This window comes from Dermatophagoides farinae, chromosome 1, assembly GCF_024713945.1.
Source record: "Dermatophagoides farinae isolate YC_2012a chromosome 1, ASM2471394v1, whole genome shotgun sequence".
In the NCBI taxonomy this organism is placed as follows: Eukaryota; Metazoa; Arthropoda; class Arachnida; order Sarcoptiformes; family Pyroglyphidae; genus Dermatophagoides; species Dermatophagoides farinae.
In genome coordinates, this window is record NC_134677.1 from 1,315,180 (window position 1) to 1,330,472 (window position 15,293).

Consider the following 15,293-nt stretch of genomic DNA (forward strand, 5'->3'; position numbering starts at 1 on the left):
TGTCGTTGTCGTCCACGGTTTTCAACTTGTTTAGTATACCAAATGTAAATCATCATCAACATTTGAATGTGGACATTGTTCACAAATGGTCGGTCGGGATCCAATTATCCATTTTTGTGTACGGATATAACAAAGTAGTAGCAGTCAATTGAAGATGAAATAAAAAACGAACAACAACAACTTTATTTGCATCAATTTTTTGAAATGAATGAATTTTTTATTTTTTAAACGAGTCAAGTGTGATAATGATGATGATGATGATGATGATGGTGACCAACAACAACAACAACAACAACAAAAAAACGTCATACGAACTGGAAATATTAGAATATTTGAGTAGAATAAAAAAAAAATTTCCTAAAATGTGTTCATTCACCGTGTGTGTGTGTGTGTGTGTGTGTGTGTGTATGTGTTATGTTTATTCACATTCGCATCCAAAATTCATTCACAATGAATTTGTTGATGATGCTAATTTGCATTCGAATGAATACACATTTTCATTGCTTGGCAGTTTTTGATATAGTTTATATCTAGTTTTATTTTTGCAGAATTAATAAACTCTAATTCTAAGAATCAACTTCATTTTATTTTTTATTTTTTATTTTTGGTCCTGATCATGGTCGAAAGATTATTGTCGTAAATTAGATCGAAAGAGCGAGAATCATATATTCATTCATTCATTCAATTCAATTCAAGTCAACTAACAAGAATAAATTTTCCAGAATTCAAAAAAAACAACAACAACAACAGAATTTAAAGTCATAAAAATTTTTATGATCAAAAAACAAAACAAAACGAAAAAAAAAAACATTTTTCGTGTTTTTGGATCGTTCCACATATATATATTCTGCATTGCTCCAGAAGAAAAAAAAATTTGAACGATAATTACACACACGACTAAACAGATACGGCGGCTGGTTCACTTCATTCGACGATCGACGACATAAACTTTATCGAAATCCGGAATCATATATATATACTGAATAAACAAAACAAAAACGAAACCAAAAAAAAAATCTGCATCAACTTTTTTTTCTGTATATTTTAAATTTCAATTCTTGTTTGTAAAACAGAATCCGGTATTCAAAGGCAAAAGCAAGAGAGAGAGAAAGCGAGAAAAGGATTACCAAACAAAATCATATTGTTCATTCGAGATTCAAAATTCAATGAGCCTTGAATTTGTTGGAACAAGGGAAAAAAACGAGATTTCTGTTCTGTTGTTTTACCGTGTATGTGTGTGTGTGTGATTCATCCAGAATCGGTAGCGAGCAACAAAATTCATTCAGAATTCAATTCGGTAATTATTTCAAAATTAATTTTGTTTTTTTTTCTTGTATTCATCTCTTTGTTATACATCATTATCATTGAATGAATTGAATATTGTGGCTGGTCTGATGATGATGATGATGATGACGATGACTTTGCATCAAACAATCATCATCAACATTTGAATTGTAGTAAAGAGAAACAAAAAAACAAAACAAAAAAAAATTTGTTTGATGCACGTTACTTTTTCTTTTTCTTTTTTACTTTGACACGTGTTTATTTTTTTTATTTTTTTCAACTCAAGAGTTTCATTCAAAAGCATTGGTTTGATCAATTTTGATTGTTTGGTTGGAGTGTTGTTACTGTTGCTGTTGTCGTTTTAATTATTTTGTATTTTTGGTTCAAAAGCATGAAACCTATTTTTTTTTTCGTTACCAAAATAAAAAATCGGATGATGATTATGGACCACAAATTGTCTTTAATGAATGAATGGAACATAAAAGTTGTCGAAAATGTGTGTATGAGTGTGTGTGTGTGTGTGTGTGATTTAAATAATTTGATAATTAATCTTCGAAAATTTTTTCGTTCTTTTGTTCGTTGTCGTTTTTGGAAACGATGAAAGAATGGAAAAATGAAAAAAAAAACGAGAGAATACGACGTTGTTGTTGTTGTTGTTGTTGTTGGTGATGATGATTCGTTTTCGTTCGTTTCAGCAATAATAATAATAATAATAATTGTATATCACAACAGATTTGCCATTTGTTTTCGGTACCAAAGGCTTATGGATCATTTATTCAGACCACAACGATGATGATATGATTAATTGCAATAAATGTAATGTACATCATCATTATCATCATCTCTGATGATCAAAAAAAACCGCAAAATAAAGTCGATTAATCAAATCATCGTTTCCATTCTTCTCCATATATTCAATGATTAATGATGAATCAAAATTTTTTGTTTTGTTTCCACATTTTCATTTTTTTTTCATATGAAAAATTCATTTAATAATTCGTTTCGATTACAAATATGAAAGCATCGATAATGATAATTGTCAATCAATCAATCAATAATATAAATATATAGACATGAAAGAAATGGTCAAAAAAAAATTTGTTTTTTCTATATAAAAAAAAAGTTTTTGGAAAAAAAACTCCATCAATCTATATGATCAATCAATCAATCAAATGATTGGCATAATATTTCTACGTAATAATTTAGCTGCATTACGTAAAGCTAATGAAACATCATTCAGATGGCGCCTCAGTGTTTGTTTCAAACGATTAGTTTGTTGATCAATTCTTGTTAGCTCTTCACGTGTTAAACGGTTAGTTTGTTGTCGTTTTCGTAATTGTTGATCATTAATTTCAGCCATTAAATTATTCATTCCAGGAAATAACAATGTTTGATAGAAATCTTTATTGAATGTTCCATATAAAAGATTTTTTAACTCTTCATTTCCATCCATGGGCAATAATTTTTGAGCAAATGAACGTTCAATCATTATGATTAAATCATTCATACGACGAATGGCTAATGGTTGATCGGTAAAATTGAAATTTTTCATTTGATTTTGCCATTGTTCCGTTGCATTGTCAAATATTTTCATTGATTCACGTAGAAAATTGATTGATTTTTGTTCCTGGCTACCATCCACCGTCAATATATCACGTAATCTTTTATCCATAGATTGCCGTTGATAATCATCAAGAATTTGTCGTGATAAATGGCGAAAATTCACTGGTATAATAGTGGAACATGATAATGAATACAGTAACATGTTTATCAATCGTGTACATGATTGATGTATATGAAAATCTGGATCTATAAATGTTTTGACCATATAAAATGTATCATAATTTGTATGATATGCTGGATAGCCATTAACGGGATATTTTTTCTATATAAAAATCAATCGCGATCAATAATTATAAAATATACAATGAATGCAATTACATACCTGATCATGTTTGAAATGTAAATTTATCGATGGAATACCAAGACCATATGCAAATGGAACATGATCCGAACCAGAACTTAATATTTCTACATGAACATTATCTGTATTTGAATTGGCTAACCAACTATCGTATAATGTTTGATTTGATTCATTATCATTATCATTATCATTGTTGATTTTGTGTGCTGGTATACGTTTAGTTGAATCGATTAAAATCGATGCTAATGATGGTGATGAATCAGCATTTAAATATGGTCCATTAACACAAATATCTGCATTAATATAAGCTACAACTTCACGTTCAAGTAATTGTGCAAATTGTTCAGTCCATTCTGTGGAACCAATCAAACCTAATTCTTCAGCCGCCCAACTGGCCCATATTAATGATCGTCTTGGGCGCCATCCAGTTTCACGATGATATTTGCCAAATATTTTTGCACTTTCCAACATTGATGCACCACCACTGGATGCATCCAATGCACCATAGCTCCATGAATCACGATGATTGCCAATGATAACAAAACGATCCGGTTCAACATCACCATCCAAAATGCCGATTACATTATGGACAATTTTTTCCACCATTTCATTGTTGATTACCATTCGTAATCTAAATGAAAAGTGAAAGAGAAAAAAACGATAAATAAATAAACAAATAAAAGCAAAACGATAAAGAAGGCAAAATAATAATAATAATGATAATGATAAACACAGTAAATTATGATCTTCCATAACTAAATTAAATTATTATTACTAGATGAACAACAACAACAACAACAACAAAAATGAGAAAAAGGGAAAACATCATTTTCTAATTATTATTATGATGATGATGATGATTTGGACCGATGGCTATCTTTATAATCAACCAACCAACCAACCAACCAACCGACCGACCAACACACACACGTGTGATTTTAGTTCTTAAAAAATTATAGTGAATCGACCAGAAACAAAACAAAACAAAAAAAAATTTTTATGATGATGATAATAATAATAACTGTACTGCACACATATAAATTGCCATCAATAAATCACATGGTCCGGGTGAACAAGAAAAAAAAATTTTTTCGGAAAACGAAAAAAAAAATGTTGACAACAACAACAACAACAACAACAACATTGGCCGTTGATTATTATTATTATGAATGAATGTGAATGTGTTATTCATTCTCCTTTTGGTCCTGTTTATTTTTTGGTTCATAGCAGAGAGAGTGAGAGAGTGAAACATATTTTATGGAAAATGCAAATTTTTATTTGCAAACAAAATTTCAAAAACGAAAACGAAAACGAAAATGAGAAAAAAAACAACGAAATATAAACAAACACAAATTGTCAAATCATAAAATTATAGTTATTGCTTCAAACACAATCATCATCATCATCATCATCATCAACTATAGTTTTTATGATTATGGCTCTAATTTTCTTCTCGATTCGATTGTCGATTTTTGTTTCATATGATGATGATGTGTAAAGGGGTTGAATATGATGATGATGATGATGTGTTGTTGTTTATGTTTTCATGAAAAGCAATTTCAAACATTTATTTTTTTTTTTTTTTCGTTGGATGCAAAACCTTTATTTATGGACACACCAGACCAAACCTAACCGAACCAAACCAAACCAAACCAAACCAAATGGGACTCATTTTCATGATATTTTTTTTCTATTTATGGAAAAAATTTCACTGGAACTTTTTTTTTGCATCGTTATTGGTTTGAACTTTTGTTTTGTTTTCTATATTCTATTCTATTGTCTCGATGAAAGGTGTCGATTTGATTCAATCATTCATTCATTCATTGATGAAAATGGAAATTAGTTTTTTTTTTAGATCTGCACGTGAAAAAACAAATTTTTTTCGTGATTGTTTGACGATAAACGTTTTGTGAAGACAAAAAAAATTGTTTTACATAACACAAGTGACCAGATTTTAAACCATGTGGGCGCGTGTTTTTTTTGTGGCTACACAAACAAACATGTTTTCTGTTTGTCAATGATGTTTGTTTGGTTTTGTTTGTTTCAAGGTTTTAATTGGATCACCATTTTGGATCACACACAAGAAAAAAAAATTTGTTTACTTTCAAAAAAAAAAATCTTCATATTTTTTTCTCTTGTAATTTCTAGTAATTAAAATTCAAGCATCTGTGTCCACATTTAAACTTACTCTAAACTTGGTGATTGAAATCCAGGACCTAAACGATAGGTAGTGTTTAATTTGCCAGTCCAATTTTGAAAACTGATATCATCTTCAGTGCTCATTCCGGTCATTTGGCTAAATAATCAATAGAGAAAGGAGAAAAAAAAAAAATTTTTAAAACATTATTTAGCGGTTGAATGGTTTGAATTTTTTTTTTTTTTGGTGAAAAGTTTTAAAACTCAATGATCCATTATAATGGTGGATCATCACAATGAAATTACATTGGCATTGTGTGAATGTGTGTATGTGGCATACAAATAGTATCAATATATATATATGGTCTGGCTACTGTGTGTGTGTGTGTTTATATTCGTTGGCCAAAAAAAAAAATTGATTGTGCCACGAGACTATTTATGTATCCGCTACGAAAAAAAAAATTTTTGATAAAATTCTATGCATCGGCGCGTGTTCTCTAACAATCGATTCAATTCAAAAAAAAAAATCATTGTACTCGATGATGCTGATGATGATAATGAAAGGTAATAATTTATTCTTTCTCTTGGTGTGTGTGTGTCTGTGATTATTATTTATTTATTAAAAACTAACCAAAGAAAGATGATAATGAAAATAAATGTTCTGCTGTGTGTGTATGTGTGTGTGTGTGGGTGTATGTCGGATGTATTGAATTCTTATATTCTTCAAGTGGCAACCGTTCGATCATCATGATGATGATGATGATTATGAATACGTTGCCCGACAACAACAAACAACAACAACATTGTCAATGACACACACACACATACAGTGATCTATGAATCGATTGATCAAATGAATGAATACAATGAGATTTATTAGGCGCAACTAATTGCCCACCATCACTACCCATCGTTTTTTCAACAACAACAACAACAACAAAAAATCGTCCTCAAATGGACAGTACAAAGGTCATATGGTTATTATAATGGACATACACACACACATTTATATCAAATGGACACTATGTAACTATACATGGATCGGACATTATGATGAACAACAATAACACGTGACTCTCTCTCTTTCTCTCTCTCGAGCTTTTTTTTTCTTCATTTAAGAAGCAAGAAAAAAAAATTTTCAAAGACACCACACATACGCACACACGTTCATCCTGTAATATGTTGATGATGATGATGACCAATGGTCATCCATGACGACCATGATGAGAAAAATAAAATTATTACACCGTCTCTCATATCCAAAGTGTGTGTGTGTGTGTGTATAGTGGATAGAATCACAGATTTCTGATTCTATTGCACACACAGACAAACATTGAACAACAACAACAACAAATCGTATTTTTTTCTGTAAAAAGTGTTTTTCAATAAAAGAATGAAAAATCAAATTGAAAATTGTCAAATTATCTGAGATTCAGATGCTGATTATCGTTATTGTTGTTGTTGTTGTTGTTGTCGTTGTAAATTGATAATAAATGTCATCATCATTATCATTCGAAACATTGATTGTTGTTGTAAAATGAGAAAAAAAAGATACGGAGAAATCAGTGATTTATCTTGTCGTTGTCGTTTTGTTTTGTTTTCAATGGACATTGTTTTGGTTACCAAAATATAATCAATGTGACACGATTGACCTCTTTCGTTACTTTGAATTTTTTTTTTTTTTTTTTTGAAACATTCAAAAACACACGCTTATTGTGATTACAATCGATTAGATCAATGTTTTTATGAAAATTTTTTTCAAACCAAAAAAAAAAAAAAACTTACGAAAATATCATTTGTACATCATCATAGCCAATTGGTTGTGCCGGTATACCGGGCAGATGTACACGTTCATTATCATTATGATCTTCACGAAATCCGTCTAGAGATAGAGAATGAGAGAAAAAAAACGTGATACGAAAAAAAAGATAAATCAAATTTTTTTTCAACAGAAAAAAAAATTTTTCAATCATTACCAATAATGGATGGAAATCCCGGTGTTAACGGATCACCCTATCGAATGGATGAATGAAAGGATTTAATATACAAATAGAAATTGAAATCGATCAAATACAAATACAATTGGTCAACACTTACATCGTTTAAACGTATACTACCACTTTGCATTGCTTTACCATTTAACCATATTGAATTTGGATATAATGATTCAGGTTCATTATTATTTGATGATGATATTGATTCTGGATCGGAAAAAAGTATCACCGCTGCACAGCCAAAACGTTCAGCATTTGCAACTTTATTGCCACGAAATGTACGGCCATAACGTATGATGCAGATTTTTCCATTAACATCAATACGAAAATTATCCAATTGAATGAAATCATCGATCAAACCATAATTACAATAAACAGGTTCGGCAATAATATCACCACTTGGTGACCAACCATTATATGATGGTATTATTATACTTTCATCCGGTCTTAATGGTGGTTCTTGATTATCGATAACATAAACAGCATTTGTGGATTTATCATTCAAATAAATTCTATTCGGACGATCAGGATTTGTATATGAAAGTAAAACTTTATATGGAATCAAATGAAAACGATCCAGTCCAGCATCACGAAATGTATTCTTATAGAATTGTGCCAATTCTTCATCACGTTTTGTACCGGCTTGATGTGGTTTTATTGATAATAATCTATTTTGATTTGGTATTTTGGAATCAATCAACCAATCAATTGATTAAAAAAAAATTATCGATAAATAATACATACTGAATATTTTTTCGAATACTATCTGGATCTGGTCCTTGTATCAATGCCCGATAAACAGGATCATCATCATTTTGTGCATCATAATAATTTTTGATTAAACGTTTATATTCATTAACGATTGCTGCATTTTCCGGTGTCATTGTCGGTGGTATTGTATACATTCCTGGTGAAATGAAATGATAAATGTGAAAATTTTTTTGTTGTTGTTGTTGAAACTTGAAAAATCTAACGACTTAATCTAAAAAAAAACACCACCAACAACAACAACAACAACAACGGCTATGATGAAAATAATTAACAAAAAATTATTAATAATAATTCTCCACTGCCACTGATTAGTTGAAAGATCATTAATAATGGTGGCCAATTTTTTTTCAGTGAAAAAAAAAATAAATGGTCGACAACCAGAGAGAGAGAGAGAGATGATAATCATTCATCCATTCATTTATATTTAACAAGCGAATTTTTTTACAGTCTCTATCTGCTAATTAAGCACTAATCATTAACATTATCATCATCATCATCATCATCATTAACCAATGGTCACAAAAAAAATAAACTTGTCTCTCTCACCAGTTTTTTTTGTCCGATGAAAGAATCATTAATCTTTACTCATTATTCTGGATATGTTTTTGCAATTGGATATTCCTAATGCAATGGTCATATTATTCATCATAATTAGTTGGTTTTTTGAATTGGATTTTTTTCCTTTTTTTTTGTTATTCAAAAAATAAAGTTTTCATCATTTATGGACATAATAGTGTGGGTGGTTAGTGATGATGATGATGATGGTAATTAATCTCGATCACACTTTTAGTCATACGAAACAACAACAACAACAACAACGAAACTTACCAATGAAAATGCCCAGAATTAATGCAACAACACCAATGGTTAATACGGCCAACAGTGTTGGTGATACAGCAGCCATGTTTTTATTTTTTTTTCTTGTCTAAATTCGGATTTCACCTAAAACATAGGGGAAAATGATGAAACTCTTTGATTACTAAAAAAAAAGAGTAAAAAAAAGCAAAATAAACACACACATACACACATCCCTAGGGTATACCGAATGAAATTATATTAAAAAAAACCCGTTTGGATGTCAGGAAATGATGATAATGATTAACTATGATTGTGACATGTATGTATGTATGTAACCCGTTCGGTAAGAAGATTACCCATTGTATCCTATTTTCTGATGGTTGGGATTTTTTTTCCTGATATCCGGAGTACGTGTGTGTTTGCGTGTTTGTCGGTTTGTGAATGAATTCCCGTATGATAATAAGTGTGGCTAACCGTAGCAACAACAACAACAACAACAACAAAATAACAGAATGACTATGGTCGGGAATTAGTGATACTCGAACTGAAAAAAATTAAAAAAATCTCGACACATCTGATTATGAGTGCGGTTAGGTGAACGAGACAAGTAATTCATCTTTGTTGTTTCAGAATCAACTAGGCAGAATAAATGAATGAGCAACAAAAAAAAAACTCGAGAATTTCGATTCTGATTCCCAAATCTTGTCTGTTTGGGGTAATGGTATCGATTGTTTATTCTCAAATTCTTTTTTTTGTTTTTTTTTGTTTACATTTCTACTGCAGCTGTGTTGGTTCATTCATTGTGTACATGCTAAAAAAAAAAATTACAAGAATCATGAATTTATCCCCTTTCTCTCTTGCTCTCCATCTATTTATCTATCTATCATTGAGACTAATTAAAAAAAATGTGACAAATGTAAAATCTTTTTTTTTTATTTGGAAAACCAAAGAAAGAAAAAAAAATTCATAATCTAAAATAAACATTGCCAACACACACACACATATAACGTATGTTTTTGTTTTTCATATGTAAAAAAAAAAAAAATATCACATGGTTGATTCATCATTCATGTGAATTTTTTTTTTTTTTGATTGAATAACAAAAAGAGATAATAATAATTAATTAAAAAGTTTGAAAGAAAATTTTGTGATGTAAAATCGTTTTTTTTTTTTGTTTTGTTTGAATGCATGAATATCTTATCTAATTAAAACCAGAAAGATTCAAGCCGAATAAACTGAAAAAATAAACAAAAGAAATTCTAATTATAGAATTTTTTTTTCTGTTTGAATTTGAATTTGAAATTTGGAATCCCCGGTATCCGACGACGACGATGATGATGATGATGATGATAGTGGTAACAATGATCCGGGTATCGGATCTCAGATAACAATGACTACTACTACTATAGCATTTCATATTTGCATTAATTAATCAGAAATGAAGAAAAGCATTTCATATAATAATGAACCCGGGAATGGTTGTATTACAAGAAAAAAACATTTTTCCAAAGCAACCGAATACCGAAAAACCACATTTGTATGCAAAAAAAAAAAAAAAAAAAGATTTCGCATCATTGAATCGGACCAGATGCGGCACGGTATACTGACATTTGTTTTTTTCTTTTGGAGAAAAAAAAAACATCATACAAACGAAACCAGAGAGAGAGAGAGAGAGAGAAAGAAAAAAATCTATCCCGACCGGTCGGGGATCGAACAACAACAACAACAACACTGAATGAATCCGGATACGAAGAAAAAAAAAGCATTCATTCAAGTGAAAAGTGGTGAAATTATCGAACGCAGAACAAATAAGTTTTTTTTCTTTTTCTTTTTCTTTTTTTGGTTTTGGTTTTTCCAAAATCAACTCTAACTAAATACTAATTCTCTCTCTCTCTCTCGTGTGGTTGTTTTTTCATTGTTAATTACGGTATAATTGTACATTAATGAATGGAGTCATGTTGTGTGTGTGTGTGTGTCATATGGATTCTGTAATTTTTTTTTTGTTTAAAACACAACATAACGAATAACGAAATTACACAGAATATACACAGACAGACAGAGAGAGAGAATGCGATTACATATCAAATTTGAATCCATATTTGATTGAAAATGCAAAGCAAAGCAAATTATTTCATTCGTTCATTCATTCATTCATTCATATTTTTGATGGATCTGACTAATTAAGTAAAATTTTGATTTCAATCAAAATCAGAAAAAAAATGAATTTGAAAAAAAACGTTATTTGAGATCAAAATTTTCAAATAAATTCAACATATTGAAATGAAATAAAGGTTTTGTGTTTCGTGTTTTTAAACTAACCTAAATCAACCCGTTCTTTACATTTTTTTTTTCATTTCACAATCTCCTGGGTGGTGATAATGGTGGTGGTGATGGTGGCGGTTACGAAAATTGCATTAATCTAAGAGATTTATAACCACGGACCATATCCATCATTTTGTCATTTGTCTATTTGTGATTTTAGCTTTGACTGTCACATATTGTGTGTGTGTGTGTGTGTGTGAGACCAAAGAGGCACTAAGAATATGTTTTTTTTCTTTGGGTGAGGGGGGGGTTTGGATTTGGTTTCCACGGCAAAAAAAAAATTAACTAACGTAATTAACACACAAAAATGAAAATGAAAATAAAAAATTCTTTGCATCATCATCATGATTATTATTGTTGTTGCTGTTGTTGTCTTGTGTCAGTGTCTATGGAAAATTTCACTAAAATTCATAAATCCAAAAGCAACAGCAACACACATTAACAGTGGCATGTCAAATTTTGAATTAAGAATTTTTTTTTTTAAATTTAATTTACTTTTTCATTAATTCGATTAATTAAGAAATTTCGTTTTTTTTTGAGAGCGAGAGGGAGAGAGAGTGATTTAATTCATTTTTACAACTGATGATGATGATGATGATGAAGAGGCGAAAATCATATTTTCTCATCATCATCATCATATGATAAATGTTTTGTGTGTAAGTGCGATAGTCAAGTGTCGAATAAAAATGTGTGTGTGTGTGTAAAGTGGATAAATGAATGAATCTTTCGCTAGTTCGTTGATGATGGATTAATTTTGTATTTTTTTTTTCGTTGTCGAATGAAAAAAAACTTGGCTCTATGAGAAATCAAAAGAAAATTGTGTGTGTGTGTGTACGTGCACTTACCGTTTTTTTTTTTTTTTTTTTGAAATTTCAGAAAAAAAACGTTTTTTTTCTGTTTTTGAATTCTAATCAAAACAACAACAACACTTCATAGGAATCACGTCTGCAACAAAAAAAAATTTTGATGATTTTCAAGATTCTTGGTGAATGTTTTTTTTTTATTCGAGTAAAAAAGTTTTCATTTTGTGCTGTTTTTTTTCTTCACACTTTCAAATGACATTCACTGATTTTATGTGATGATAATCAATGGTAAACATTTGAATGAAAATCATCAAAAAAAAAATAACCGAGTAATAACCAGAAAAGAAAAAAAAACTGTAGCAAATTGATAATCAATCGTTCAGTCGTATTTTCAATGATAAGAGCAAACAAACAAAACATCAAAAAAAAACTAATTTTATCAATCAGAAAAGTTGTGTAAGAAAAAAAAGACATGAATCAAAAATTGCGTTCACATAACGCAAACAATGCCGGTAAACAAAAAAAAAAAAAAAATTTTTATTCATTTTGATATGGATAACATCAAAACATCAAAACATCAACAACAACAACAACAACAAAAATGTTTACCACTTCTTTTTTTTCAATACCGAATTCACTTGTACACAAAACTAATCCAGATCATCATAGATGGATGTCTTCATTTTTTTCAAGAAAACCAAAAAAAAAAAAAAAAAAACTAAAAACATTTTCTTTGGCCAGATTTTCTGTTTTTGGGTGTGTATGGCAGCAGCAGCAGCCACAGCAGCAGTACAGCATAGTGGTTGTTGTATATTTATAAATCTGATCATCATCATTTTGTTTGATTCATTTCACTTTTGCCATGTTTAACGATTTATTCTTGAAATGAAAAAGAAAATTAATTCTTTGAAGAGGGCAGCAGCAGCAGCAGAAGCATCAGCTTGTAGTATGATGGTGATGAAGAATATTTTTAAGAAACATATGCACACACACACTATGTTTGTTTGTTTGAAATGAATTGGATTGTTTTTTTTTTTTTGGTGAAAAACAACCTGTCCGAATGAAAACAAAAAAAAGAGTAAAATTTGTACACGCAGATTTTTCTGATGAAATTTCTCTACGCAACAAAATTTGCATCGTTTCTTTTTTTTCCCAAGGACCACCATATTTGCATCATTTTTTTTGTTTGTTTGTTTGTTTGGAAAATTTCAAATGACCAAATAAAGATTGATAACAATTGAATAACGAAGGAAAAGAAAAAACCACTTGAATTTCATTTTTCACACACACACACACACACACACACTTTTTCTTTGCTTTATTTCCAAATGGTTACTTCCTAATTGATCATCATCATCATCGTCATCATCGATTACGACATTTTTTTTCTTTTCTGTGGCCAATCATATTTTTCACAAATTTTGAAAATTTTTAAAAATTTTCATTTCGACATTGACAAATAAATGATGGACAAATTTTTTTGCAAATCAAAAATCTATTTCAAATCAATTTTTTTCAAGAAAAAAATGAACAAAAAATACGGAAGTAATGAATGTTGATGAATTAGTATCAAACAAATGATTGTCAATGATTTTTTTTTTCTATTTTTAAATCAATCAGTCATAGAAATGGAAATTAAAACGATTATAAATATGTGATGATGACTTTGGAAAAAAGCCATCTGTGTGATGATGATGATGATGATGATGACAACATTGTTGATCATTTGATTTTTGTAATTTGATCCGAATGAATTATTGTTTGTTGCCAGTAGAAAATAATGATGATAATAATGGTCGTCTATTGAATCGTCAAATTCGTTTCTATTGAATTTCCGGGTATTTCGCCATCGCCATCATCATTTGATGTGTCTTGAGACAATAATAATAATAATAACCAATGATGATCATAATTTGATTGATTTTTCTTTTTTTTGAAAGTGGAAAATGATCAAACATTTTTTTTTTTTTGGTCATTTAATTTCAATTTTGCAATAATTCCGTGTATGTGTATGTGACATGTATGTGTCATAAACATTGAAGCTCTACATTCAAGTCATTAATTGGAAAAAAATTTTTCGTCTTTCGCTAAGACATGATGATGATGATCTAAGTCTTCTTTTTTTCTCTGAAATTTCCACTACTAATTGGCAATTTATTGTCGAGAAAAAAAATCATCATCATCATCATCATCGTTTGTATACACGATGGTTGTGACATCTGTAGTATGAAACAATTGGAATGAAAAAATGTCAAACAAACAAACAAACGAACAAAAAAAAAACGGTAGATAATGATGATGAAGAGAGCAAACAGACAGACAAACAACCGATGATCATCTTTGCTCGATTTTTTGTGTCTGAATGTTGATGACAGTTTTTTTTAGCTTTTTATTGAAAATAAAAAAATTTTTTTTTCACGAAAAAATTGAAAAAAAAATTTTTTTAATCACCATCATCATGAAAATACTAAAAGTAAATAAATACTTTGGCAGCCAAAAATAATATTCACTTTTCATTCGTGATCCATTAATAAGCTTTTTTTTTGTCCATTTCATTTCAAAATTTTTTTTTTGTGAAATCGGATTTTCACCCATCAACCAATTGAACTTGAATGTAAACTGAAAATTGTATTTCAGAGAAAAATAAAATACGATTTTTACAAATATCAAAATGGACATTGTTGTTGATGATGATGATGATGATGATCCCTCGATAATAATAAATTTTTTTTCTCTGTTTGTCTGTTTGTTGACCAACGACAACAACAAACTTGTACCGGACATTTGTGATCAACAACAAAAAAAAGCCTCTGTGTTTTTTTGTGTGTGTGTGTGTATGTGTGCCTTTTGTATTTGATTTAAGCTTCATTCATTCATTCATTCATTTGGAAACAATATGGCCATCATCATCATCATAGTCATCATTCTAATGTATCATTTTCATTTTATCCGATATATATCGTTCATATATATGTATAAAGCTTATTATCCATTGTGTGTGTGTGTGTGTGTTTGATGTTCATCATCATTTGATTCATTTAGTTCAAGTTTGAGTTTTATTAGTATTCACTATCTATCCATCTCCATGTATTTAAGGCAAACTTTGTGTGAAATGTGCGTGTATGTGTGTGCAATGAAAGTGAAATTATTATTAAAGACTTGCACACTAAAAGATGTACAAATCGATGACCATTTTTTTGAGCAAAGAGTGAGAGCAAAGTAGAAAATTCCACTCATATCATCATTGTTTTTCATTGACTT

General features: G+C 29.7%; 1 protein-coding gene across 4 annotated transcripts; it reads right to left on the reverse strand.

Moving 5' to 3' along the window:
* Positions 1-2,222: 2,222 nt before the first annotated feature.
* On the reverse strand, positions 2,223-12,344 carry LOC124493102 (N-acetylated-alpha-linked acidic dipeptidase 2). Of its 4 annotated transcripts, none has more exons than XM_075735179.1 (9): positions 12,075-12,344; positions 8,938-9,051; positions 8,083-8,245; positions 7,442-8,006; positions 7,321-7,357; positions 7,130-7,226; positions 5,397-5,504; positions 3,230-3,839; positions 2,223-3,169 (listed from the first exon to the last, which is right to left on the reverse strand). In XM_075735179.1, exons 2-9 carry the CDS (start codon positions 9,011-9,013, stop codon positions 2,453-2,455), a joined length of 2,373 nt encoding a protein of 790 aa, XP_075591294.1. In that variant the 5' UTR covers positions 9,014-9,051; positions 12,075-12,344; the 3' UTR covers positions 2,223-2,452. The 4 variants fall into 4 exon arrangements, with proteins under 4 accessions (XP_075591294.1, XP_075591295.1, XP_046912124.2 ...); XM_075735180.1 differs by having other exon boundaries at positions 8,938-9,077; XM_047056168.2 differs by lacking the exon at positions 12,075-12,344 and adding an exon at positions 9,137-9,155.
* Between the last annotated feature and the right edge of the window lie 2,949 nt (positions 12,345-15,293).

Excerpts from the sequence above, each read along its gene's own strand:
- LOC124493102 (XM_075735179.1), bottom strand. The coding sequence starts at position 9,013 with ATGGCTGCTGTATCACCAACACTGTTGGCCGTATTAACCATTGGTGTT. Across the intron at positions 3,840-5,396 it reads TTTCAATCACCAAGTTTAGA|ATTACGAATGGTAATCAACA; the intron begins GTAAGTTTAAAT and ends CTTTTCATTTAG. Across the intron at positions 3,170-3,229 it reads TACATTTCAAACATGATCAG|AAAAAATATCCCGTTAATGG; the intron begins GTATGTAATTGC and ends ATTTTTATATAG.